Genomic DNA, 27,733 nt, shown 5'->3' on the forward strand with positions numbered 1-27,733 from the left:
ATCTCAGACCTAAACATTCTCACTCTTCCATTCTGGACCAGAGCGGGGAAGGGACTTCTGGGATCATCTTACTGCCACATGGAGCCTAAAAGCGTAGCCATCCTGGAGAAGAACAAAGTCAAGATATACAGAGAGACTGAGGCTTGACATGAACTGAGCCCCCTGATCCAGCCATACCTGAAGCCTACATTAGTAGCCCCTGGACCTTTCAGTTACATGTGCTAATAAACGACCTTCATACTAAAAGCAACAATTCAACTTGGATTGTTTGTCACTTGTGTCAAGTTCTATGTTAGTCCTACCACCACCAGGCAGTGACAAAGACCTGCTTGTTTCTAATCAACAAAATCGTTTTTGAGAGTTTTGTTTGAGTGCCTGTTTCTTTGGCCAGTTAAGGTAGCAGACCACCCATGACATCCCAAAGACTGCATCAAAGTCCAGCAACTTCAGTTCCTGCCTCGATGATGCCAAATTCAGCCGGCTCTGCAGCTCTGGAGGGCAACAAGCAAAATCCTTTCTCCTTTGTCCTCTAGATTCTGAGTAGCTGAAGGCTCACGGTGCTGGCTGCAAGGTGAATGCTCAAAGATGTTACTGTCCTTTTAAAAATATTGATGTGTGCCAGCTCCATGCAAGGCACAGTGGAAACAGTAATGAGCAAGAGAAATGCAGTCACAGCCCTTGTGGAACTGATAATGGGGGAACGGGGCATTAAGCAAATACTCACAGAAATAAACAGATGGCTGTGGATTGCGGGAAGCGCTTCAGAAGGAAAGCGCAAGAGATGAGACGAGATGCAACTGACACCCACTTGGGGAGTTAGGAAATGCTTTCCCAAGGAAGTAGAAGTTCAGATAAAGTGACGACAATGGCAGGGTGTCCAGGAGCCCACGGGTTCAAAGCAGGAGAGAACACAGTTCACTTAAGGTCGTGGTAGAATCTTCACCCTGGTTTGGGAGCCAGATTCTCATTTGCGGCAGATCACTCTGGTGGAATGGATATGGGACTAAAATGAATATGGAAAGATCCATGTGGAGACTACTGAATCGTTTGGACCAGGGTGTTGGTGATGGAGGAGGATATGAAAAAAAAAAAAAAAAAACCCGGAAGAACAGAACTCACAGTCTACAACCTATGAGCCAAATCTGCTCCCTTGACAGTTTTTGTAAATAAAGTTTTATTGGAACACAGCCACGCCCATTCTGTTGGAAGAAAGTCTATGGCTCCACATGCTACCCGGCAGAACTGAGTAGTTGCAATGGAGACCATCTGGCCTGCAGATCTGAAAGTATTTAGTACCTGGTCCTTTACAGAAAGTTTGCCAACTATGATTTAGAAGATCAACTCAGTAAGACTTGGAAATGGGGCATCGTGGAGAGGAAGGGGCAAAGATCACACCTAGATAAAATACAGGCTTGCTCAACTGAGGAGACGTACAAGATGGGGTCACTAGAGACGAATTAGCTTTATCAGGGAAAGAAACAACTTTGATGAAAACAACCCACCAGGTCCCTGCTACCTAATGGAAATGAAGTCTGGCCAAATCATGTGCAGAGTGCACATGCAGCCTGGATGGGGTCTGAAGGTTCTAGTCTTAGCTCTGATGTGTTGTGTAACTTGCAGCCATGCATGGATTTCTCCTCCTGGAACATCAGTTTCTTCATCCGCAGAATGGGGATACAGAAGTACGAGGAAGGAATATGAATGCCTGGTGTATCCTGCATCGTTCGAGGGCAACTCTGCTTGTTACTTCTGGTCTTGTTGCTATGAAATCAGTTGAAGGACTCACCAGGGATGGCGGCGGGTTGGGGCGGGGGGGGATGTTACTGGGACAAAGGTACAGTCAGACACAGGTCCTCGTGACAGGGAACGGGACTGCCCACGCCAACAGTGTGTACCTGCCCAAGGATCAGGACTCACTCCAATAGATATAAATGACCCCCTGGCTGCTAATGCCAACCACTTACCGACCAATTTTTGCTGCTACAATTCCTGGTGGGAGCAATCATAACAAAAGGTCTAAGGTTGTCTATTGCATGCTGAGCCCAAACTGTTTGTGCTCAGGCAAGGACTGCAAAATTACAGAGAAGAAAGGGTTGATGATAAAAACCCAGAAGCTGCCTCCTCTACAACATTCATAACTACCTGCATCACACACACACACACCACCAGCCCTCCTTGCACACAAAAGGTGTCACCTTTTCAAGGAAGGCACTGTTTCCTTCCCCTAGAGCACAGTCTGTGGCAGCAGAAGGGCTAACTTTGCAGCCATCCTGGCATAACAGAGAGAGCTATCAGCTGGGCATCAGGAGATCCAAGTTCAAATCCCAGCTCTGAAACCCTGGGCAAGTTCCTTCTACTTTCTGGCCTCAGTTTCTCCATCTTTAAAATAAGGGCTTGGATTCTGTGATTTCTGAGCTCCCTATCAGTTCTGACCTCTACGCTTTTATTTATGTTTTTAAATTTTTTTAAGTTTATTTATTTATTTTGAGAGAGAGAGAATGGAGGGGAAGGGGCGGAGAAAGGGCGGGGAGAGAGAATTCTAATCTGGCTCCTCACTGGACAGCACGGAGCCTGATGTAGGGGTTCTGATCCCATGAACCACGAGGTCATGACCTGAGCTGAAACCAAGAGTCAGAAGCTTAACAGACTGAGCCACCCAGGTGCCTTTTGACCTCTACGATTTCAGAACAGAAGTTACAAACTGGGAGCTCTAAGACCAAATACAACCCGCAACCCGGTGGGATTATTTAATACCACCTCACACAGTGTTAAGAGATTTTTCATTGGATGCTAGCATTTTACAACTGGGAGATTTCTCATGAAAGTCACAGTTGCTGACTTCTTCAGAAAAATTCAAACACCTGGCAGCTCGGATGCACTGAAAAAGACACACCAGCATGTAAGTAACAGTTGTGCCCAAACCACACAGCCTGGGTCTAACACGAAGAAACACACACAGACAAGCCCCAATTGAGAAGCGTTCTGTGGAGAAGCCGGCCCCCATTCTTCAAAGGCGTCAAAGTCGCAAACAAGGAAGAAAGGCTGATGAACTATTCAAGCCTGACACAAGAACTTAATGCGATATGTGATCCTGGATCGCATCCGCACCAGAAAAATAAATTGCTATGAAATATACTATTGAGACAATTGTTGAAACAGGAATATGGGTAGATGAAAGTCTCGAGTCAATGTCAAGTTTACTGAATCCGGTACCTCTATGTGGTTATGGAACCCACTCCCAAATGGCTCATAAGAATGAAAGAGAGGAAGTGAATGCACGGAGATGTTAAAAATGAATGAATCTGGGGGCACCTGGGAGGCTCAGTCAGTTATGCGTCTGACTTCAGCTCAGGTCATGATCTCACGGTTCATGGGTTCGAGCCCCGCGTCGGGCTCTGTGCTGACGGCTCAGGGCCTGGAGCCTGCTTCGGATTCTGTGTCTCCCTCCCTCTCTGCCCCTCCCCCGCTTGTGCTCTGTCTCGCTCTGGCGTCTCTCTCTGTCTCTCTCTTTCAAAAATAAATAAACATTAAAAAAATAAATAAATAAGAATACAAATGGACGAATCTGAGTAAAGGGGGGTACAGGAGTCCTTTGCAGTGTTCTGTAAGTTTTCTGTAAGTTTGAAATTATTTCAAAATGAAAAGTTGGTTTTTTTTTTTTTTTTAAAGACTGTCATATAACCGAGCAATTCTCAAATGTTAGTGTGCGGAATCCCCTGGAGGTTTGGTGAAAATTCAGATTGCTGAACCTCCCTCAGGGCGGCTGCTGCTTCTTTTTTTTAATGTTTATTTCTTTATTATTGAGGGGGGGAGAGGGGCAGAGACAGAATCCCACGTAGGCTCCACGCTCAGCGCTGAGCCCAACGCAGGGCTTGATCCCACAACCTGAGCTGCAACCAAGAGTCGGATGCAACCGACTGAGCCACCCGGGCGCCCCTCCCCAGAGTTTCTGATACAGTAGGTCTGAAGGGGGAAAGTAAGAATGTGCATTTCTAATAAGCTCGCGTGTGATACACACGCTGCTGGCCTTGGACACACTTTGAGAAGCCCTGGGACACTAGTTTAAACGGTGAAAGTGACTGTGAAAACACAGAAGGAGTTTTTAAAAGGCAGGAGAGACAGAGGGATGGTACAGGGGACTAGTGTTTTCCATCATGAGCCTTTTTGGATCATTTTCTTTGTTTCCAGGAATACACAGCTTCATGCCTATAAAGTACCCGGACCAAGACCTGCCTGGCAAGTAGCAGGTGGTCAGTACGTGTCAGGGACCCGCTGGTATTTGGGTTTCTAAAATACAGCAAAGATGCCAGGCAATACGGGTGCTTCCTGTACCTGCTGGGGAGGGGGGAAGAAGGGATAAGGAACAGCACTTTGACCTGCTCAGTGTGGGGGAGACACATCCTTCGGGGTGCCCCAATGCGACCTACGGGGGTCCCCCCTTCAGACCGCCACCACAGAGTCAGGTCAGGCACAAATACCTCAAAAATCTCTCCTGATTCTGAGACAAGAACGTGGTTCAGGCTGCAAAGTTGTGTCAAGACACGCAGCTCCCCCTCGTCCTCTTCCGGGGGGTAATGAACCTTGGCCTCAAGCCTCATTAAACCCCATTATATAATCACCCCCATCTCGAGTCTCTTTGCAACCCTTCCAGAGGCTGGTTTCTTGGGAGCACGCAGTTCAGCTTCATCGGTTTGTACCTGCTGCCTCCCTCAACAAATCAGGCTTCTGACTCAGCCTCGAGGCACATGAGGCCAGGCCCTCAACGGAGGGTCAACTATCTGCCGCCTTGTGTCTAAGAAAAAGTGCAGGAGATGTTTGGCGAAAAGAGGAGGAGAGACAGGGCGGTGAGACAGGGCAAGGTGAGGGCCACGCCGTCTTTCAAGGCACCTCGCGCGGGGCAGCACTTTGTAAGACGGGGACCTGGTGTAAAACTCCAGCTGGTGCCATTAGGACCAAGAGGGGGAAGTGTGGGAATCATCAGTCACTTGTTCCCTTTGGTAACTGCTGCCCTCAAGGGCTAGACCCCCACAGACAGCTAATAAAGAAACACCCAGAAAACTGCAGGTGGCAAAAGTTGCCTGTTATTCCTCATCTTCTACCGGACATGCCCTGGCCGCTTTCTGCAGCTGCCTGGCCCCCACAGGGACGGCTACCACCTGGGACAATGGATCCCCTGAGTATCAACACCGGAGTCTGGCAGGGCAGTGGTTTGTCAGCCAGCGTGGGTGCTGCTCTCTGAGTGAGCACAGCATGCTCACAAACATGACGATCCTTGGAGCAAGGCTGACCCCCAACACCACAATCCCCCCAGGAGGCGGGGGTGCCGGAACAAGTTAAGGTCTCTGTCTGATGAGCAAACAGGTCTCGGCGAAGGGCGTCACAACCGCATTTCCTCTGCATTACAGAAGGAGGCATTCAGAATGGGTGCAAACTCCACTTCCTGCTTGCCCTTGTGATCTTGGGCCAGCTACTCAAATGCTCTCAGCCTCAGTTTCTTCATCTGCAAAATGGGGATAAGAAGAGAAACTACCTGATGGAGCACTGTGAGGCGTAGGCGAAACAGTACAAGTAAACTGCTTTGCCTGAATAAATGCCAATTGCTATTAGCATCACCATTTCCATCATTGTTACAAGTTACGCCATCATCTAACGAGCCCCGATAGCTGCCAAAGCTACCCTTTGTGGAGACTCAGTGCTCTAAGCACTCCCCCACCCCGACTGCGCTGGGAAATCTACACTCATTCCTCATTTTGTCCTCACTACATCCTTGCCAGGTTGAAACAGACACGGGGGGTTCGGTGATTTGCCCAACAATATGTCAGCAACCACTTAGTGGCTATACTCCCCAAGTCACTTCCACCAGCCGGTAATGAACGATGATGAGTAATTACTCCTTCCCATCCAGCCGGTATTTTTTCATTCTGAAGAGGATGCTTTATTGGGGATGAGAGCGGCAGCCTGACCCAGTTCGGCCCGAATCAGAGATACCCTACTAGGAGCCAGCAGCACCCAGCTTGTTGGACCAAAACTGGTCCATGGGTGGAGGGCATCCGATCAGACACCAGGTGGGCAACATGGCATGCCCAAATGAAATGCCGAATAAACGCAGCAAGGACGGAGAGGTAAGTCCACTGCTCTCTACTCCTTCGGGAAGTAGATTCACTCCTGAGTCACCATCTTCCACGTTGAGCAGCAGGGCTTAATAACTTGTGTTTTGTCCATCGTCAGCCTTAGAGAAAGGTTCCTCTGCAAGCTGGGGCTCCTGCCGCTCCCCTCCCTCCCCCTGCTCGTCACTCCCAAACCAGAAATGGAGGGTAAGCCCCAAGGAGGTGAAGTCCTCCTCGCAGGCCACGGGAGGAAGCTGGGCACTCTGAGGGTCTGGGTCTCGGCCACTCTACAGCCAGATCTGCCTAATGCTGTCCCCAGGCATCACCAGTAGGGGTGACAAGATGGCGATCACCATCTTCACGGTCATCTTCACCGTGTGGCCACAGACAGAACTGACAGCGACAAGATGCAGCTCTAGGGGCTCCCTCTGCTGGGTCAGAGGGGGGTTGGGCTGGCACTGGGGCCCAAAGGCAGAGAGGTCTTTTCTGAAGTTCACAGTAGGAGGAGAACAGGACTATTACAAGCCCAGGGGAACCAGTGCCTGACCAATGTGTCCTCTCAACCACCCCAGCCCAGAGTCCTCAAACCAGCATTGTGAGTCAAAAGATTTGCCCAGGAAAAGCTCACTGGGTAAGCCTTAGAAACACAGAGTTTCTAAGCTCTGGAATGGACCCTTACGGAGTCTTTTGTTGTACAACTGGGGAATCTGAGACCCAGACAGAGAGAGGAATTTGCTTTACCAAAGTGCAGGGATACAGGCTTAGGTTGGATCTGGATTCAAAACCTATGACATGGGCAAGACCATTCACCCTTCTGAGGCTCTGTTTCCTTATCTACAGAATGGGAATTATAATGCCTGCCTCAAAGTGTGTGGTGAGCCTTAACCAGGGAGGGACAGAGGTCGCACGAGCACTCGCTGGCATCCTAGAGACTGTGTTTCCTAACCTGGAGCCTGTTCCACCGGGATGCCTGTCTCTGTCATGTGTTAGCATCAGTGGAAATGGGACCGGTCCGTGGGATTCCAGCTAATATTGGAGTTGCATACTCCTTCTCCTGCTGAGACTCAGATGCTACTTTCTTCCTTTATGGAAGATCAGAGGGTGACCTCTCTGCAAACAAGGACCAGGACTGTCCAAACAGGCAACTGTGCTTCTAGGGTCTCGGTGCTAAGGGCTGATTTTAAATTAGGGACTTTGCTCATGCCCACAGAGGAGAGAAGTCTGTCTTCTCACGTGGAGACCAGGGCAGGCATGAAAAGTTGGGAGTCACGGGGAATCCTCACAAAACTTTCCAGCAGGTGGGGAGGGATCTAAATGTGCAAGTCTGTGGTTATTTAAGCACGCTGAAGATGTTTCTATTCTGGAAAGAACTCAAGTGCAGAGTTGTGGTCAAACCCCCAGAGATGGCCATGCTAACATCACTCGTGGGATGGCGATGCCCGGAGACAGATGCAACCACCCGGCGTCATGCCAAGGTAAATTCCAAGCACTCTTAGGGCCATAGGGAAGTGGGGGGAGAACTGAAAGGCATTTACCCACAGCCCTCAGATTAACCATCAAGCCAGAGGATGTCAACACTGCCTGGAAAAAGGAGCTAACAAACCTCATGATGATAGCTACCACTTATTAAGCACTTACTGTGTGCCAGGCACCGTGCAGACGACCTGACATGCAGCAGCTGATTTAGTTAATCTATTATTATTCCCATTTTACAGACGGAGACACTGAGGCTCAGAAAGGCTCTGCCCTGCTCAAGGTCAGGCATGCTGCTCAAAAGGAAACAGAGCTGGGGAGCCTGGGTGGCTCAGTCGGTTGAGCCTCCGACTTCGGCTCAGGTCACGATCTCATGGTCCATGAGTTCGAGCCCCGCGTTGGGCTCTTGGCTGATGGCTCAGAGCCTGGAGCCTGCTTCCGATTCTGTGTCTCCCTGTCTCTCTGTCCCTCCCCCGTTCATGCTCTGTCTCTGTCTCAAAAATAAATAAACGTTAAAAAAAAAAATAAAAAAAAAAAGGAAACAGAGCTGGGACTGGCACCCAGGGACCTCCCTCCAGGGCCTCTCACCCTGTTGCTACGACACATTTGATACGTCATCACCCCCTTTTCCTCATCTGAGCTCCCAAGCCACCCTCTGACTGCACACAGGCTCACCCCCATGGAGCATTTACAGCCTCTCTGACCGTGATTTCTCTCAACAAATTAATAAATTGGCCTTCTGGCGTTGATATGTGTCATGGGTGCTATTTTAGTTTGCCTGATTCGGGGCCTGCTCCCCCTGGGCACTGAAATAAGCCAGGTTCTGGAACTTCTAACTGACGTCCACACGGGCCTCTTCTGGCTCTGGACCCTCAGTGGATTCCTGCGGCGGACGCATGATGCACATGTGCAGACGGTAAACTGAGCTCACCGTTCTGCCCAGGCCCACCATCTAGCGGTGCTACGTTGACTGTGTTAAGTCTTGACCTCAAGACACCGTGTTGGAGGTTACATGTGCCATTTTCCAGGGAGAGAAAACAACAGATTGCGTGAAATTCTCAGAGGGTCCATAGCCCCCCTAAAAAAAGTCCGAAAACCCTTCTGGCAAAGGTAAAGCATAGAACCCCACATTTAGAGAAAGGCCCCCTGCTGAATATTTGGGGGATCCCGGATCAAATCGTGTGTGATGGTGAAGCGTATCCGCTCTGGAGCGAGAAGGAACCAGGTTCAAACCCTGGCTCCACTACTCAATAGCTGTGTGGCTTTCGCCAAGTTCTTTGAGGCCCCTGAGCCTCAGTTTCCTCATCTGTACAATGGGAATAACTCGTCTGCACCATGGCTTGTCGCGAGAACTAAATGAGGTCAGGCACGTGGGTGATAAGGACGCACAGGCGCTCAGTAAACACTGCTTTTCATTTATCAGACCAGCAACACGATCACCCTGTGGTTGTGCTGGGGGCCGGGGGCTTATTTCCCTCGCACTCTGGCAGCCCTCTCCTCCTCCTCAGCTCCCAGCCAATAAAAGTTGACATCTTGGCTGGAGGACTGGCTGGGCTTTTTTCAGGGGCTCCCCTCTGACTACATCTGTGCCTGTTCAGCAAAACGGGCCTCTGGGCAGAGAAGATTAAACGCCTTCTGAAACCTCCACCCTTGATCACCAGAAAGTTCCATTTCCACTCCGAGTAATAACCATTTTGTCTCCGGCAGAAATTCGTGGGAGCAGAATGTAAAACACCCCAGGCCATGCTCAGCCTAGTTTGAACCCAAATACGTCTTTGAGATGAAAGGTTATACGTGTTGACCCGAGCGGGAGGAAAAAAAAAAAAATTACAAAATTCAATCGTAGATGCCTTATCCACAGTGACCCAAGAGAAATCCTGTGACCGGGCAGCGGAGAAGCAGAGAGAAAAAGCTGATGTCTCCTTTAATGCCCTGCATGCTTGCTTCCCTCTGTTATCCCTCCACACCTGCAGACAGAAAGAGTAGGAACAGGGGGACCAATGACAACAGCCAGTCAACCCCGCAAGTGCTAATTACGCCCCTTCCCTTCAAACCATCCCAAGGGGCGTGAACGGTGCAGGTGGGAGGGAGATGAGCCTCGCGTTCCAAGCATCTTACGAGCATCTTCTCAGAACGGGGAGCATACACCTGGCAGACAAGAGGGTTCAGCAGCCCCGGCGGGGCGGGCGGGTGACTTACTTGCAGAGAAGTTGGCCTCGGTGTGGACAGGAGGGGTGGAGGGCAGGAAAGGTGCATGTCCCACAAAGAAAGAGCGGAGAGAGCGCTCCGACAGGAGCGGCGAGCGCTGCTGAGATGGAATGTTCTCGCAGCTGCCCACGCTGCTGTGAATCTTGAGGTTCAAGGGCTTGCTTTTCTTCTTGGCTCTGAAAGGGAGACAGAAGCAGACGAGAGGGCAATGTGTCCGTCATTGCACACGAACTGAGAGGGGGCGGCCCCCATGTCGTTCAGCTGGCACCAATGTCCACCTCCCATGTTGACCTGGCCCTGATGCTGTCCTATCCAGACTTCACTGAGCTCCAGTCACCAGCTGGGTGCTGTTTCTCCCCTGTGACCCTTGGCTGGTGCTGTCCGCACTGCCCAGAATACCCTCCCCGTCCCTGCCTGGCTAATCCCCATCTGTCTTCCCTGACTCCGCTCTGGTGTCCTCTCCTCCAGGAGGCCTTCCCTGATACTCCCCTTCCCTTCTTGCCTGGGTCGGGTGTTCCTCTTCCATTCTTCTACGATATTCTGTATGTATCCCTGTGGCTGTACTTGCCTATTTTCCCAAATTTGTTCTTTTAGTGTCTGTCTCCCAAGTGAACTGTGGGTCTTTGAGGGCAATGACTCTGTACTGTTTGTTTCTCTGTCCTTGGCAACTAGCACAGAACCTGGCACACAGTAGGTGCTCATTAAAAGCTTATGAAATGACCAATCTGGATTATGACTGGCACTGAGCATGCTGCCTTCTAATTCCTTGAAGGCAGGGACCCTGTCGTTTTCGTTGCTGGATCTCTCAGACCCTGGCTCGGCACCAGCTGAATGGAATGAACCTCTGGGGTTGGTTTGGAAAATTTCTCCCCTTCCCAAGGAGCTTAGATGATCAGTTTAAGAGGGTGTGATTTGGCACAGCATCCAGAACGAACCACTCTGCCCTCCCCCCACCCCCCACCACGGCCCCATTCAGGTCAGGCCCAGAGTTGGGCGCCATCTTGTGGCCAAAGTGAACCCTCCTTGCAAATTTTCTCTGTTTGTAGGTGGAGAGCCCAGGAAGGTGCCTTAATTAAAGGCTGGAGGCCTCCCACACACAGGCAGCCTAAAAGTCACCCTCTCCAGGAGGTCTGCTGCTCATCAGCTTTAAGGAATCTAAGTGCGCTCGCGGAGTCTCTCCCTCACTGCGTTGGGCTGGCAGCCTCACTTATTATCTCCCTGGGGGTCTAAAGCAAGGCCCAGGAAAGTACTTCCTGTTACAGCAGCACACGTTAGCTGGCTCTCCCTGCCCGAGAGGGAAACAAGACATTTCATTCCACAAGAGTCTCCAAATGGGGGAGATTCACAGAGTAGGCATCTACACCGAGGCAATCTAATTTTGGAGTTAAACTCGGCAAGCTTTGGGATCAGTGAGACCGGGGCTCAGGTCCTGACCGTGACCTCAGGAAAGTGATCTCCTCTCTGTGTGCCTCAGTTTCCCTACCTGGATAATGGGGAAATCAATAGCACCTACCTAAGAAGGATGTCGTGACAATTCTACGAGACGACGTGCTTGGCACGGGGCCCTGCACAGAGCGAGGTTACCTGTTGGGAACCTCACTGTGACCATGTTAAACTGGGTGTCTATATAGCATGGAATTAACCTTGAAGAAGCCAAAAGTTGAAGCCAAGCCGTGTTTTTCACCTGAAACATCCAGCAACTCTCAGCCCACCGCTACTCTCGGCAGGTGAATAGGATGCAGTCATATCCTCTGGCAAGAGATCCCATCATTAGTTCCAAAACACTGACAGGAGCTTTGAGGCACTGGGCCACCAAATGACAAGCCAGATCCCTTGTATAAGGAGAACCAAGTCTAAGCCCAAGTTTAGCAGTAGTTCAGTGACTGCAGAGAGTCAATTTGCTTTACCAACTCAGGGCCACAGATGGAGCAGAGAAGGGGTATATATAAATAAATGTTAGTTGGGTAGATGGATGGATAAAAAGGTGGATGGATGGATGGATGAAGAGATGGATAGATGGATGGATGGATGATGGATGAATGGATGGATGGGTGGATGGGTGGATGGATGGATGGATGGGTGGATGGATGGATGGGTGGATGGGTGGATGGGTGGATGGGTGGATGGGTGGATGGGTGGATGGATGGGTGGATGGGTGGATGGGTGGATGGATGGATAGATGGATGGGTGGATGGATGGATGGATGGATGGATGGGTGGATGGATGGATGGATGGATGGATGGATAGATGGATGGATGGATGGATGATGGATGAATGGATGGATGGGTGGATGGGTGGATGGATGGATGGGTGGATGAAGAGATGGATAGATGGAAGGAAGGAAGGGATGTAAGAAGGATGGATGGATGGATGGATGGATGGATGGATGGATGGATGGGTGGATGGATGGATGGGTGGATGGGTGGATGGGTGGATGGATGGGTGGATGGGTGGATGGGTGGATGGATGGATGGGTGGATGGATGGATGGGTGGATGGGTGGGTGGGTGGGTGGATGGGTAGATGGATGGATGGATGGATGGATGGATGGATGTGTGGGTGGATGGATGGATTGGTGGATGGATGGATGGACAGGTGGATGGATGAAAAGGCTGAAGAACAGAAGGCTTATGGATGGATGGAAAGGTGGATGTAATGAAGGAAGAGAGGATGGGAGGATGGAAAGACAGACAGGAGGAAGAGAGGGGAGGAGAAAGAGAACATGGAGAATGAATGGCTTCTTGATTGAAGTAGGTGGAAGGAAATCACATATCACTTCCCGCCCACTGAGGAAGCCTTCATGGACAGAATATGGGACTCACCTTTACCATTTGCCCTCATTACCCAGCACACTCAGAGGAGAAAACAGACACAAATGACTGTGTCCAATGACTGTGACTGTGTAAGATTCAGTGCATATTTTGCAGTATATCCTGCAGGTGTAATTAAAAAGAACATCCTCTCCAAGATCTCAGGATATCAGAAACCTATTGCGTAATGTCTTCCCTGGACTCGGGGCCAGTTTGGGGGAAAGCAGCAAAATGGGATGGCACAAAGCATTGGCGAGGGCAGCTCCATCCTTTGGGGCCGTATGAGCCCCGGGTGGACCATGCTGCTGTCTACACAGGCGGGCAAGTCGGAGCTCCCTGACATGGCAGCCTGTCCTGACAGCAGCCCCAGAGCCGGGTGGAGCAGAAGCTGCATGTCTCATTCAGCTCAGGGGCCATAATCTGTGCTTAGGAAAATGCATTTGTTTCAGCAGGTACCGCAAAGGATTATTCATTCCAGCGCTGGAATCGAGCAAAGTTCTTCTGACCTTCCTGGAGCCTAATCTGCATGGACTATCTAAACGAAAAGGATCCTGAGAAAACTCTGCCTCTTCGAATTGGTTCATTAGTCTCCATCTGCGGCCACACAGCTCTGGGCAAAGCCACGCTCCTCCCTCAACTCAGCTGCTGCTGCTGTGTCGGAATTAGACCCTCAATCCCACTGCTTTTTGGGGTTTTATTTTATTTTATTTTTTATGGTCTTTACCTTTTATTTATATTGAGGCAAAATTCACATCATATATAGTAACCACTTTAAAGTGAGCAATCCGGTGGCATAAAACACATTCACAATGTTGTGCAACAACCATCCCTATCCAGTTCCAAAATAGTTTCATCGCCCCCAAACAAAACCCTGTACCCACTAAGCAGTTTCTCTCCGCGCCCTGCCCTCCAGCCCACGACAACTACCGACCTGCTTGCTGTCCCTTTAGATTTGTCGATTCAGGGTATTTCGTATAAATGGATTTACACAAGATGTGAACTTCTGCATCTGGCTTCTTTCACTGAACCTAACGTTTCTGAGATTCATCCATGTGGTAACAATGTATCAAAACTTCATTCCTTTCCATGGTTGAATAATCCCATCCCACTTTTGATTCTTTATAATCTATTCTCCACCCAGGCACCGAAGGGAGGTTTTAAAGAGCCCGCATTGTAACATGTCACTCCTCCGTGCCCCCACCCCCACCCCCGCCCCCGCCCCCGTGCTTAAAAACTTCCAAAGGTTTCCTTACAAAAAGCTTCAAGAGACCCTCAGGGATCACCCTCTGGACCATCCTGTCAGTGGAGATCCACTTTAGGCATCCCTTCCTTAGAGACACAGTCCTCAACCCTCAGAACTAGCCAGATCTCCAGGTCACATGTGCTCCTAGCACTAAATGCTTTTCCTTCACACAGTGCATTCCGGTTGGAGTTCTGCTGCTGCTTGTGTGGTTACTGAGTGGATGTGCGTCTCCCCCCCAAGTTTGTGCCCACCAAACACAGGATGGACCTGTCGCCCAGCACCTAACACAAAGCAGGCAACCCACGGTTGCAGAGCTAAGACCAGAAGCCAGGCCTATGGACTCTCACCCAAGCTCATGTGCCTCAACTCGAGCAAAGACAACCTGGCACCTTCTGTCTTGGGAGGATTCTAAAGGAATGCAGCCCGGTTTCGATCTACAAGCCAGGAGCCCTGCGCTGCCAGCATCTTCTCCATTAACTCCAGCTGTGGGCTCCTCGAGGGCAGAGGCACACCTGATTTCTTGTGCCACCCCTGGCCTAGGTCCGGCAGACAGCCCTGTCCTCCAAAGGCTCTTGATCAGTGCCCACTGGTCAGCCAGTACCTCAGAGCCTTGGCTGCAAAGATCACGGAGGGGGTCCCAAACTGATGATCAGTCTGTCCACTTTTTTAAATTTTTTTTTTCCATTGGATATTCTTTCCTGCTTTGTCAAAGATCAGTTGGCCATACGTTTGTGGGTCTAGTTCTGGGGTTTCTATTCTATTCCATTGGTCTATGTGTCTGTTTTTGTGCCAATACTATGCTGTGTTGATGATGACAGCTTTGTAGTAGAGGCAAAAGTCTGGGATTGTGATGCCTCCTGCTTTGGTCTTCTTCTTCAAAATTACTTTGGCTATTCGGGGCCTTTTGTGGTTCCATATGAATTTTAGGATTGCTTGTTCCAGTTTCGAGAAGAATGCTGGTGCAATTTTGATTGGGATTGCATTGAATGTGTAGATAGCTTTGGGTAGTTTTAATTTTTTTTTTTTTTTTTTTTTAATATTAGAGGGAGAGAGCACACAAGCAGGGGAGAGGGGCAGAGAGCGAGGGAGGGAGAATCCCAAGCAGGCTCCACACTCAGCACAGAGCCCGACGCAGGGGCTTGATCCTACAGCTCTGGGATCATGACCTGAGCCGAAATCAAGAGTCGGGCGCCCAACCAACGGAGCCCCGCAGGTGCCTCTGCACTACCTTCTATTCCCAAAGTTTGATGGGTGCCAAGTCAAGCAGAGCTGCTGGCTCCTGTGGTCTCTTTACCCTCACTTCCTCGAATGTGGGGTTGTGTCTGCTTGAACTCGGATGCCTTCACCCAGCTACAAACGTCGGCGTCTCATTAACGGTGTCTGGAGCATCCGGCTCGGCCAGTTGGTAGGAAATGAGCGAGCTGGGGGCGGACGAGCTCCTCGCAAGCATGGCCGGAGGACAGGCACAGCACACATTCTCACACCCCACTCTGTGCAGCAAAGCACTTGCCCATAACCGTTTTCCCAGAGAGGAAAACAATGCCCGCTGGTCTTACACGGGGCTGCGCGAGCTGTCCCTTCTTCCCAGACGGGGCCATTTAAGTCGTCCGCAGCTGACATGATCTGATTACCCAAAAATGAAGCCTCCAGGCAAGACCCTTTTCTTTAAAAAAAAAAAAAAAAATTTTTTTTACCTTTATTTATTTTTGAGACAGAGAGAGACAGAGCATGAATGGGGGAGGGTCAGAGAGAGAGGGAGACACAGAATCTGAAACAGGCTCCAGGCTCTGAGCTGTCAGCTCAGAGCCTGACTCGGGGCTCAAACTCACAGACTGCGAGATCATGACCTGAGCCGAAGTCGGATGCTTAACCGACTGAGCCACCCAGGTGCCCCAGCAAGACCCTTTTCAAAACCAAATAATAGCACCAAGTTCTTGGGTGGGAAGGGGGCGGGGCGGTGCACAGAGCCCAGGGAAGGAGAGAGTTTGGAAAAGCAAAGGCATGTAAGTCTAACACCAGGAGAATGTTTGGTAGCATATGCTCTTGACCACAGACTACAACCCTCAATTCTGGCTCGAACACACCCCAAGCATGACACTGATCTACGAGAGCACCCGGTAAAAGGAAGCATGAGGAAGTCAATCAAACACCGTAAGCTGCATTTCCCCAGGTGTGGATGAATATGAAATGCCTTCAGACGAGGCAAGAGTGTAATTTTTGTCTTTTAACAGTTAAAATTTTAAAAATGAACTTGCACATCAACTGCATAATCTCACAGCAATGATTTCCTGGTAGACAGCTTTATGTAAAATGTACTAAGAAGAAAAAGCAGGTGAAACAGGAGAAAGGAGAAAGGGGCAGAGAAGAGGGAGAGGAAGAGACATTGATTGGAAAGCATGTGAAGTACATTCCAGAACGGGTCCCGCCAGAATGGCTAAAGAGAGAGTTTGTGGTACCAAAAGTGGGCCAGGATAGAGAGCAACCAGAAGTCCCCTCCCCCCACCGCCCCCCCCCCCCCCCCCCCCCCCCTCCCCCGCCAATTCTGGTAAAACTGTAACGTGGTACAACCATTTTGAAAACCTATCAACTAAAGTGAACATACCCTCTAAGCAAAAGATTTACCCCCTGGGTATGCACCCAACCAAAATGAGTGCCCATGTCCACAAAAGAATGCCCATGGCAACAATATTCATGTGGCCAAACACTGGAAACAGTCTCTGTGTCCATCAATAACAGAAAGGACAAAGTATAGTATGCTCCTACAATTGATCACCGCATGGCAATGAAATAGAGAAAACTACAGCTTATACTATAACGTGGCTGAATCTCAATGATAGAATGTCGGGCAAAGAAAACCACCCACAGAAACACTTGTATTGTATGACTCCATGATGATTCTATTTACATGATGTTCGAGAACAGGCCAAATTAATCCATGCTGGAGAGGCTAGAAGAGTTGATTTTTTAAAAATTCTCTAATGTTTATTCATTTATTTTTGAGGCGGGTGGGGGGTAGCAGGGGGAGGGGCAGAGAGAGAGAGAGAAAGACACAGAATCTGAAGCAGGCTCCGGGCTCCAAGCTGTCAGCGCAGACCCCGACGTGGGGCTTGAATCCACAAACCGTGAGATCCCGACCTGAGCCAAAGTCAGACACTTAATCGACTGAGCCACCAGGTACCCTAGAATATGAAGAAACCAGAATCGAAACCAGAATCCTTGCACCTTGCTGGTGGGATTGTCCAGAGGGGCAGCCACTGTGGGAAAAACACCACATGATGTGGCAATTCCACTCCTAGATACAGACCCCGGAGAACCGAAACCAGATGTTCAAACAAAAAACTGTGCACGATGGTTAGAGCACCATCATTCACGAGAGTCAAAAGGTATAAACCACCCAAAAGTCCATCAACAAATGAATGGATAAACATTCAAGTTGTGGTCGACCCATGCGAAGGAAGATGATCCAGTATTACAAAGTACTGATTCGCGCTACATTGTGGGGAAACCTCAAAAACATTAGCTAGTGCAACACACATGCACACCAAAGACCACACGTTATGACTCCATGTGTATGAAATCTCCAGAAAAGACAAATCCACAGAGACAGAAAGCAGATTAGTGGTTGTCCAGGGGGCAGGAGGGGGACTTAAAAAGTAACTGGTTAATGGGCTTGGGGTTTCCGCTTGGGGTGACGAGGAAGTTCTAGAGCTGGACGGTGGTGATCCAGCTGAACTGTACAGTTTAAACTGGTTAAAATGGGGTGTCTGGGTGGCTCAGTCGGTTAAGCGTCCGACTTCAGCTCGGGTCATGAACTTGCAGTTCGTGGGTTCGAGCCCCACGTCAGGCTCTGTGCTGATAGCTCAGAGCCTGGAGCCTGCTTCAGATTCTGTCTCTCTCTCTCTCTCTCTCTCTCTCTCTGCCCCTCCCCCACTATGCTCTGTCTCTTTCTCCCTCAAAAAGAAATAAACATTTTTTAAAAAGTTACAAAAAAATAAACAAAATAAACTGGTTAAAATGGTAAATTTTATGCTCTAAGTATTTTCCTACATTTAGAAAAATGTATAATAGTAATGCAGGACCTAGATCTTTCCCTCTTACTAGCTGTGTGACCTTCAGAAGTCATTTAACCTCTCTGAACCTCAATGTCCTCACCTGTAAAAATGCATAGTAATTCCTCTATTTCACAAGATTGTATGAAGGTCTAATGAAATAACGTACTTGGAGTGTCTGAGAGAGTGTGTGGCACCTGCTAGGTAAATCCTCTTTCCTGCACTGGTCCCTGGCCAAGATGCCTCCTTCCCTCTAGACAGACTGAGGCTCTTTATGGGCAAAGATGATGTGAAAGTCAGGCTCAAAATCAAGAGAAAACGGACAAGCATCCATGAAGAGGACCAAAGAATTCCTCTTTACCCTGGACCTCTTTCCTCAGGGGAAACACACGATGGTCTGTGGACCGCACGGACTGAGGAGGGAGGCCGCCCATCACTGGGATTCAGCGATGACCAGATTGAGCAGACATGAAACATTCCTGAAAGAGGGAAAGTTACAAACAAGGCTTCCAAAGGCCTTCCTGGGGACACAGTATTTAGGCTGAGAACTGAATGTCAAAAAGAAGCCAGAATGCAAAGATCTTGAGGGAGAGGGGACCAGGCAGTGAGGCAAAGTCGATGCTGGGGAGTCCAAGGCCAGGGCAGGTCAACTCGTTGTGAGCAAGGAGGAGAGAGGCAGAAGGCACAAGCAGGGGCCGTGGGGCCAGATCACTGCGATCGGTGGGTGCCACGTGGGTGCTTGCCACTGTAGGGAGGTGGGGTTTATTTGAGAGCAATGGGCACCTGCCAGCAGGTTTTAAGAAGGAAGAGGACAAAACCTAATTCTGTTCTGGGAAGACCACCCTGTCAGTGTGGAGAGAGTTGACTGTGGTGTGGGCAAGAATGGGATTACGGGATCCCGAGGGGAGGCTGTGGCAGTCACCCAGGCAAAAGATGATGACGGCACGGACCGAGGTCTGGGCATCAGAGGGGGAGGAAAGGGAAGCATCAGGAACACAGCTCTTCTGGGACTTGCCAGCCAAGAGTGTGGTGGGGTGAGAGAAAGAGACCTCTGACGTCTCCTAAATCAGTTGTGCCGTGTGAATGCCTGGTCTTAGCTGGACAGTCTCCCATGTAGAGAAACATTTCCTGGAAGAATTTACAAGAGGGGGTGGGCAGGCTGGCGGAGGGGAGGCAGGCTGATTTGGGGAGTAGGTACTTTGTTACTTTGAGGCTTTGAACTTAGTAGCCATTTGAACTTAGTAACAAGAGTATTCTTTGATAATAATTTAAAAAAGATAACTGTAAAATGGCATACAGTATTTTTGGCTTGAATTTTTCTCTTTGTTTTATTAAAAAAAAAACCTCTAGAAGACAGAGGAACAAACATGGAATAATGTGGTCAAACATTATTTAATATTTCACTGATGTTTCATTATTTTTTCAATAAGTTTTAAATTGAAGATCAAATTTGAGATGGATTTTGTTTCCTAAATGGCTTCTATCAGTCACTTAGTAATTGGTATCTCAGATTTAGTTGACAGATACAAAAACGTGGCTGTTTACAGATTCCTAGAAAGTAAACATATATATATGTGTGTGTCATTGTATATATAATATGTATTATATATTAACTTACATATTTATAGTACATGGCATATAATACATGTACATAACATATATAATACACTATATCACAGTATGAGTACTACATATACATATGTAAATCTATATATCCATGTATAATATATAATGTAGTACATATTATATTTATGTGTACAAATTTATATATATATACATATATATACCATATAACAGTATAATATATAGTATAGTATAATATATATTTATATATACATTTATATATGTATTATAGTATGTGGTTAAACATGTTATATATACACATACATACTTGAAAACATGTTTTCTTAAAAATAGATACACAGTATTTTATTTTTTTAATATTTATTTTTGAGAGAGAGAGACAGAACATGAGTGGCAGATAGAGAGGGAGACACAGAATCCGAAGCAGGGTCCAGGCTCTGAGCTGTCAGCACAGAGCCCAATGCAGGGCTCGAACTCACAAGCCATGAGATCATGACCTGAGTCGAAGTCGGATGCTTAACCGACTGAGCCACCCAGGTGCCCCATGTCTTTTTTTTTTTTAAGGTTAAACCTTGCTCAGTAACAGATCAGTTATCAAATAGATATCAAACAGATCTTCTACCGAGACCTGGTTGGGAAAAGAGCGTGTGTGTGTGTGTGTGTGTGTGTGTGTGTGTGTGTATACACACACACTAAGACACCACTTCACTTCTTCAGAGCCAGGACGAGTACAAGAGAGGAAGAAGGAATGAGAGAGGAAAGAAAAGATATTCTAGTGCAGAGGTTGGTGAATTCTTTCCTGTAAAAGGCCTCTGCAAGTCCTACGTTCTCTGTCACAACGCCTCAGTCCTGCCGACGCAGCATGCAGTCAGTCCGAGACCACGTGTGGGTGAACGGATGTGGCTTGTTCCAACAAAACTACCTACAGAAATAGACAGTGGGCTGAATTTGGCCCGCGGGCTCCAGCCCGCTAGCCCTGTTCTAGTAGGGTCTGGACTTACATGAAAGTCAGGAAAAGTAAAGCAAACCACCCAAAGCAACCCCTGAATCCCATTCCCCATCACGTGGCTCACCCCGAGAGCTGCTAGTCCCACCACCCGGGGTCTTTCCTTTCCTCATCCCGACCTCTCCTGGGTTAGACCGGGTCCTGCCATGGCCCCTCTACGTTCCTTCAAGGTCTGGCCACATTCTGGAGTACACCCTCGTTTTTCTGATGGATTCGATGAGCCTGAGTCCCTCCCACCCACGGAGGGATCCTGTGCAACTGGCTCCCTGTGGATCCCCAGAGTCCACGACAGGACCCAGCACAGAGCGGGAGTTGACTTAAGTAAACGAATGCATGAAAAGTCTGTGTGCTTCCGTCGCACCGGCACATGAACGCTGGCGGGCTTCTGGAGGAGGTGAGTTGGGGAGAGGGTGGCCCTCCCATGCATCCGCTTTGCCTCCATGCTATCGGGGCTAATAGGAGGCGTGTGCTGCCTCCAGTGGCTGAGGCGGGAGTGGGAGTCCACCTGCAGGGAAGGTGAAGCGCCTGTATTAGCCCACCTGGGGCTGTGAATGCCAGTAATCGCAGGACCGCTGATGTCAGCACAAGATGGGTCTGGCCGAGACGCTGGGAGCAGGTGACCTGCCTGGGACGTGCGATCTCATCTGGGGTAGGAGCAAGGATAACCTCCCTTTTGCAGCTGAGGTAACCGGTGTTCTCTATCAAGTACCCAGGTCACAACTCCATGAAGGCCTGGGGTGCGAATACAGATTTCACCGACTTCAAAGCCTGTTCCGAATTGCTCTATTAATTCCACTATAACGGCTGACTGCATACATTCCCATCTTACAGGGATGTCTGTGCACGCTTAGGGTTGTTTGGGTGGCTGACTTGAGGGCTCGCTGGCAAGAGCCAGTCTTGGGCTTGCAAACTGGGCATCTTGCCACAAAGCTGGTCCCACCCAGTTCTTGACCTGCCCATGGACAATGCTGCCTCTCTCTGCCCATTATGATGGAATAATCCAGAAGCCCGCAGCCCCCTCTCCAAGTGAATACCACTGCACAGCCTGGCCCAGCCTCCCGCTAACCCCATCTGAGCTCACCCAGACAGCCAACCTCAATTCTGCCTTCCAGGCCCGTTGATTTTCCTGCATCCCTGTGATTAGCGACTAATCTTATTTTTTTGTTCCCCAACCCATAAATCAGTTACAGACCAAATATTTACACAGGCCATCATTTCCGACTGAACCAGGGCTCTGACAGCCCTCATTATTAAAAAGGATGACTGATTTTGGGCAGAGATTTCACCAGCATGTGGCTGGATGTTTTCTTTTAGGCTTCCTTCCCCCTCCCCTTGCCTGAAGAAAGACAATTTCCGAGACAAATTGGCAGAGAGGTCTGCTCTTGCTGTCTCCCTGGGGCCAGGGGGACATGGGCAGCTTCCATCAGCCCAATAAGTGATGACCAACATTGGCTTCTGCCCCCTTTGCTCGGCCTCCCCATGGGCAGGGAGTCGTTTGACTCATAAACATCCCCTAAAATCAGAAACCCTAAAGGAGACTGAGAGGGGAGGGGCCAGGAAGGGTGAATCAGCAGCTCACTACCCTCTGCCCGTAACACCCGCCCCACTGAGTGACCCCGAGGGAGGCCATGTGTTGGGTTGATAAGATGACTGGATGAGGAAAGCAGGAGGCTGAGTTCCTGACCTGGCTCTGCTGTTACTTAGCAAGTCACGGGGGGTTTTGATGCTGGTTTCCCCTCTTGGCTAAAGCAAGGATCCTCGGGGCGCCTGGGTGGCTCAGTTGGTTGGGCATCCGACTTCGGCGCAGGTCATGATCTCACGGTTTGTGGGTTCGAGCCCAACATCGGGCTCTGTGCTGACAGCTAGGAGCCTGGAGCTGGCTTCAGATTCCGTGTCTTCTTTCTCTCTGTTCCTCCCTTACTTGCGCTCTATCTCTGCCTCTCAAAAATGAATAAACATGGGGCGCCTGGGTGGCGCAGTCGGTTAAGCGTCCGACTTCAGACAGGTCACGATCTCGCGGTCCGTGAGTTCGAGCCCCGCGTCAGGCTCTGGGCTGATGGCTCAGAGCCTGGAGCCTGTTTCTGATTCTGTGTCTCCCTCTCTCTCTGCCCTCCCCTGTTCATGCTCTGTCTCTCTCGGTCCCAAAAATAAACGTTGAAAAAAAAAATTAAAAAAAAAATTAAAAAAAAAATGAATAAACATTAAAAAAATAAATAAAACAAGGATTCTCTAATCTAGGTATAATGGTATCTTGGTTCCGATCGTGATAGCTGCCGTTCATTGAGCCCTCACTTTGTACCTGGTCATGTGCCGAGCATTTTCTATGCATTAGCTCATTTTATGTTTTAAGATGGGGATCATCTCCAGGTGAAGAAACAGAGAGTCAGAAAGGCTAAGCAACTTACCCAAGGTCACACAGCATCTAAAGGGCAGAGCCAGGAACTGAACTTGGTTCTGTCTGACCCCAATGCTCTGAGTCCTAAAACATACGGCAGCCTCCGTAGGACCTGGATTTGCTTGGGACGCTTCGGCAAGGAAGCATGCCGTCATTTGGATCCTCAACGCCCCAGCCATCTCCGTATAAAGTCATCCAGGGTCAGCATCCTAAGCAAATGCAGAATTCACGACTGTCTGCTCAAGTGTTGAGCCAGCAAAGGGCCTTCTCTCTCGGCAAGCTGGAGTCGGCTAGAAATATTTATTCAGGGGAACTGAGTATTTCGCCACCTACGGAATACTTCAAAGACGCTTCCTTTACCCCGAGGAAAGCGAACTGACAGTGAGTCTTTATGGACAGGCCTGAAGAGGCCCAGAGTTCAACCTGGTTGTTCTAGGAGATCCACGCTGAAATGCTTCCATCACAGCCTGACACACAGACGACAGCAGCTGCTGATGGCTCGGGAAGGACGCGCCATACCAGGGGTCAGCTGGGGGCTCCGGGCCAGCCGCTTAAGCTGCCATGATCTCGGCTTCCTTCCTTGTAAAATGAGGGCCTAGAGCAGACCAGCCCCCAAATCTCATCCATCTTCGCTGTGACGATTCTGCGATGCGACTCCCTCTCCTCCAGACTTAGAGCGTGACCTTGGGCGGGTCAGAATCTCTGAGGTTTTCAGCCTTCTTGTTTATCCAGTGGGGTACAACCTCTCCAGACCCTCCGTCTGCCCCTAGCTGCTGCGGGGGGCAAATGAGTCAGCATGAGCTGAACAAAAACTTCAGCTAGCGTGATCCCAGCAGTGTGGAATTTCCAATAAGTCATTCGTGATTGTCCTACAGTGACTCCAAGAAGTAAGTCTGAAACTCTTTTTTCCATAGGAGTTTGAAGAATTATTGCCTGAAATCAGTGGGGTTTTTTTTTTTCTTTTACAAACCAAGGCCTTTGACCTGCTTTCAACTTTCGCGTCCAGCAGTGACTTGTTATGATGCAAAATTTGTTCATTTGGGATGAAGTAATACCGGGGAGGGGCCCCGTTGGGAACTGTTACTTGACCTTCTAATCCCGGTGCTTCTCCCTGCCCCAAGGGCTCGTGTATTTAATGTCTTGGCCAATGACCTGTCCTGTCTCTTTGCAGTGGGTTATTTGACCGTCCAGCATTCACCCCCGTCCCTTTGAGGGAATTTTCTCTCCTCTGAGCACAGTCTTGTTAGGGGAATCGACCAAGGGACAGAGGTTACCATCCCCAAGCCACCAGGTGCCAAGTCAGACCAGTCAGACTGTCTGAAGAACAGGAACCCTGACCGGCGTAACAATGATGGAAAACCTCTCTGACGCTCAGTTCATCTCCTGGTGGCTCCCCCCAAAACTTGTCAAGCCACTCCTGCTACCTGGACTCCCTAGGATGTTCTGGATCCTGCTCCTTTCTGAACTTTCCTGTCTCTCCCAAGAGTTACCCCGGAATCTCCCACAGAAATTCATTCTCTGCTTAAACCAACCAGTTTGCAACCAAAGACCCCTAATGCAGCCTTGAGGCCACCGAGGCCACTAAAGCTGAATTTCTCTTTCAAAAAGTCTACAGCTCAATTTTTCTCTAAGTCAGACTAAGTACCCTCAGCCCCAGAGTCTCTCAAATCCTTTGGGGGCAGGGACCTGACATCTGCACTTTAACGAGCTCCCCAGAAATGCCTCCCCACTCCTGAGAACCACTGCTCTGTTCGGCAAGTCCACATACATGACGCCTGCCTGCTCCGTTACCAGCGGCTCTGGCACAGACTGATGCTCTGGAACAAAATACCCCTCCCTTTGCTAGCCTCTCCTCAGGGTCTCCGCAAACCAGACATCAGGGCTGAGCGCTTAGGCTAAATCAGGGCTGGAGCACGCCAGAAGGAGAAAGGAAATGTAGCAGCAAAGGATATTCTCTGAAACAGCCACAGGCACACGACCACATATGCTGTGAAATCCATCACCGCCCCCAGCTCTGGAAACCCAAGCTCCACCCCGCTCTGCATCAGAGAAGTGTGTAGTATTTATGATAATCCCAGGCGCCCCAGAGCCAGTCCCACCTAGCAGGTCCCCAGAGGAATATGTAGAGAGAGCAAGGCGGGAGACAACTTAAAAAGGGAGGGATTGAGTAAAACACGATGGATCCATACTTTAGAATATGATGCAGTCGTTAAAAAGAATGAGGTGGTTCAATGGCTGGAGACTGCAAACTTCTGAAAAAAAAGCCAGATGGTCAACACTGTGGACTTTGTAGTCTGTACAGTCTCCACCACAACTACTCAGTTCTGCCACTGAAGCACAAAGCCATCCGAGGCAATATATAAACATGTGGGCGTGGCTATGGCTCAATAAAACTTTATTTACAAAAACAAGGGGCGGGCCAGCTTTGGCCCAAGGGCCATGGTTTGCCAGCTCCTGCTCTCCACAAGCAGACACGTAAAACTCTACAACACACGGACTTGTGAAGAAAACTGCCAGGCAACACATATAGTATGATCTCATTTATATAAATATGTAAGCATAAATATGTATAAATATACTTACAAAATGTTTGGATGTACTTCCTATATATTCACATGATGTATCTAAGGTGTGGAAGGTGACATAAATGGGAGTCAGTAATGGCAAGGGGTTTTAACACGAAGCCGGGAGGCCATTAAGAAGGTGGGTCGTAGGTCCATCATCATCAGGCAGAACCGTGAACTTGTGAACTGGACCAAATGGCAAGTAGTCCAAGGACTCGGCTACAACTTGCAACTTGCTACAGTAAGAGACTTCGCTCAGTGGAAGCCTTAGCAACCAATTATGTTCAGCCAAAATTAGTTTTCTGCCACCAACACGAATCAAAATTCTTTGTAAACAATGCATCCAAGCATTCCTTGCTGCCTTTAAAAACCCCTGACTCGTGTTCCCTAGTGGGACACAACTGGGGTTGCTACCTGAATCCCTTGCTCCCCAAATTGCAATTCTAAGACCTCACGTAAATGCTTTTATTTCAGTTCTGCCTCTTTTCTTGTTCCACGAGGCCACAGAAAAAGAACTGGAAGGGTTTCCACTGAGAAAAACAGTGGGAGGAAGGGCGTTGGGGAAACTTCCACATTTGACTATGTGTGATCCTTTTACAATAAAATGCCTACCATCAGTGTAATGCGTGTGTAACTTGGAAGGAAGGCAAAAAGGAGAGAGAGAAGAATGAATGGAGAGAAGCAGGAAGGAGGGAGGGAGGGAAGGGAAGAAGGAATGCTGTGTTCCAATAAAACTTTATTTGCAAAACAGGCAAGGGGCCACACCTGGCCCACGGGCCCTCGTTTCTGATCCCTGATCTAGACTATCAACTTCAAGAGGGCAGGGTCATGGCAGTTTTGTTCATCTCTCCCTGCTAACCTGGAAAACGCACAATCCATCTATTACCTTATGCTTTTGACACAAGCATGTATGAAGAGAATTTGGCTGTGTGTTACTTATTTAAGCATCTTGAACTAATTGCTGCCAGCACACAGGTTAATTAAACGGCAATGATCTCAAAAAAAAAAAATTCAGTTCTCATTCTCACATTATCGCATCAAAGGGGCCTCATTCTGTGGCACTTGGCAGGCTTAAAAAAGAAAAAGAGGGCTGATGGCTTCTGCTCTGCATCTAGAGATCTGTTTTCTAGATCCCGCCAGGCACGAAAGCTGGTCTGTGGTCGTGCAGGTTCCCAGATCTGCGGGGCAGATGTTCCCATCTCCAAGGAAACCACATCTCGAAATGCCACGCAGTGTTTTCCAACCACAGGCAAACAGATTCTGATTCGGAGGAAAAGCTGCAAACCTTCTCGCGAAAATAGGAACAGGGCTTCGGGGAGGACCTGACATGGCTTGGTGATGCTGCAGAAGACTTTCAAAAGAAATCAGGGCTGTATTCTTGAGGGCATGGGAGGAAAAACGCGACGCTGTGCAAGTGGGTTTTTAGAGTAGAAAGAAAACTGCTGCACTTTGGGACACTGTTTCATGGGAATCAAGGGCAACTGGTGTCTCCACTGGCGGACTGGAGGAGCAACGTCAAAGGCAGTCTTTCAGTCGCTGGGAGATGATACAACCTGGAGTCCTACTGCCTGCAAAGAAAGACTACGGCAGTGGACACTGAGTCACTGGTCCTCACCTTGAGCCACAGGGACCTGGGGAGCTGGACAGGAGGCTCCCGTCTTGCCCCTGAATATGCCTGCCCTCCCGGTGCTAACTGCCTTCAGCGTGACTTCAGCATCAAGATGAATTATGCATCAGAGAGGTTCCGCAGGTTGACAGAGACAGACGGCTGCCCGCCAAAGGCCATGCTGGGTGCAGACACAGCCATCACATCGAGGTGTTCCAGGAGGCCCTTGCCTGCCCCTTGTTTGCTGGGGTGCAGAATCCCCATGCTGTGCGGCTGTCTCCCTCACGCTCTCGGGTCCACACCAGATCTCTTATGGACCCAAAAGCACCCAGGAAGGCAGGATGCGTCACGGGCGAAGCCATGAAGCACAAATAAAATTGAGAAGCAGGAGGAAAAAACCAAGCTACTAAGAAGCTTTACTGTCTCCTGGGGGCCTCCCCATGCTGAACACAAGGACACACGTCTCCTACATGACCTCCAATCTTCAGAGGTCTAATCTTCCTCCAATGTGGGAGGTAAAGGACCATGTCCCCATTGTACAGACTAGGAAAATGAGGCACAGAGAATGGAAGCGGCTTGCCCAAGGGCCCACAGAGGTGGCATTCTACCCAGAGTCTGTACTTATTCTCCTCTGCAGATGTCACCACGACGATCAGGCTGGTGGAGTTCAAGGGAAGGAGAGATGATGA

At 49.2% G+C, this 27,733-nt stretch overlaps 1 protein-coding gene across 3 annotated transcripts in view; it reads right to left on the reverse strand.

Moving 5' to 3' along the window:
* The window catches only part of KSR2 (kinase suppressor of ras 2), a 442,708-nt gene that overhangs the window by 178,128 nt on the left and 236,847 nt on the right, over positions 1-27,733 (reverse strand). For all 3 annotated transcript variants that reach the window (XM_045459434.1, XM_045459431.1, XM_045459432.1), the window contains exon 5: positions 9,780-9,964. In XM_045459434.1, coding sequence (XP_045315390.1) covers positions 9,780-9,964 — 185 coding nt within the window. The remainder of the gene's footprint in view (positions 1-9,779; positions 9,965-27,733) is intronic.

Source organism: Leopardus geoffroyi, chromosome D3 (genome assembly GCF_018350155.1).
Source record: "Leopardus geoffroyi isolate Oge1 chromosome D3, O.geoffroyi_Oge1_pat1.0, whole genome shotgun sequence".
Taxonomy (NCBI): domain Eukaryota; kingdom Metazoa; phylum Chordata; class Mammalia; order Carnivora; family Felidae; genus Leopardus; species Leopardus geoffroyi.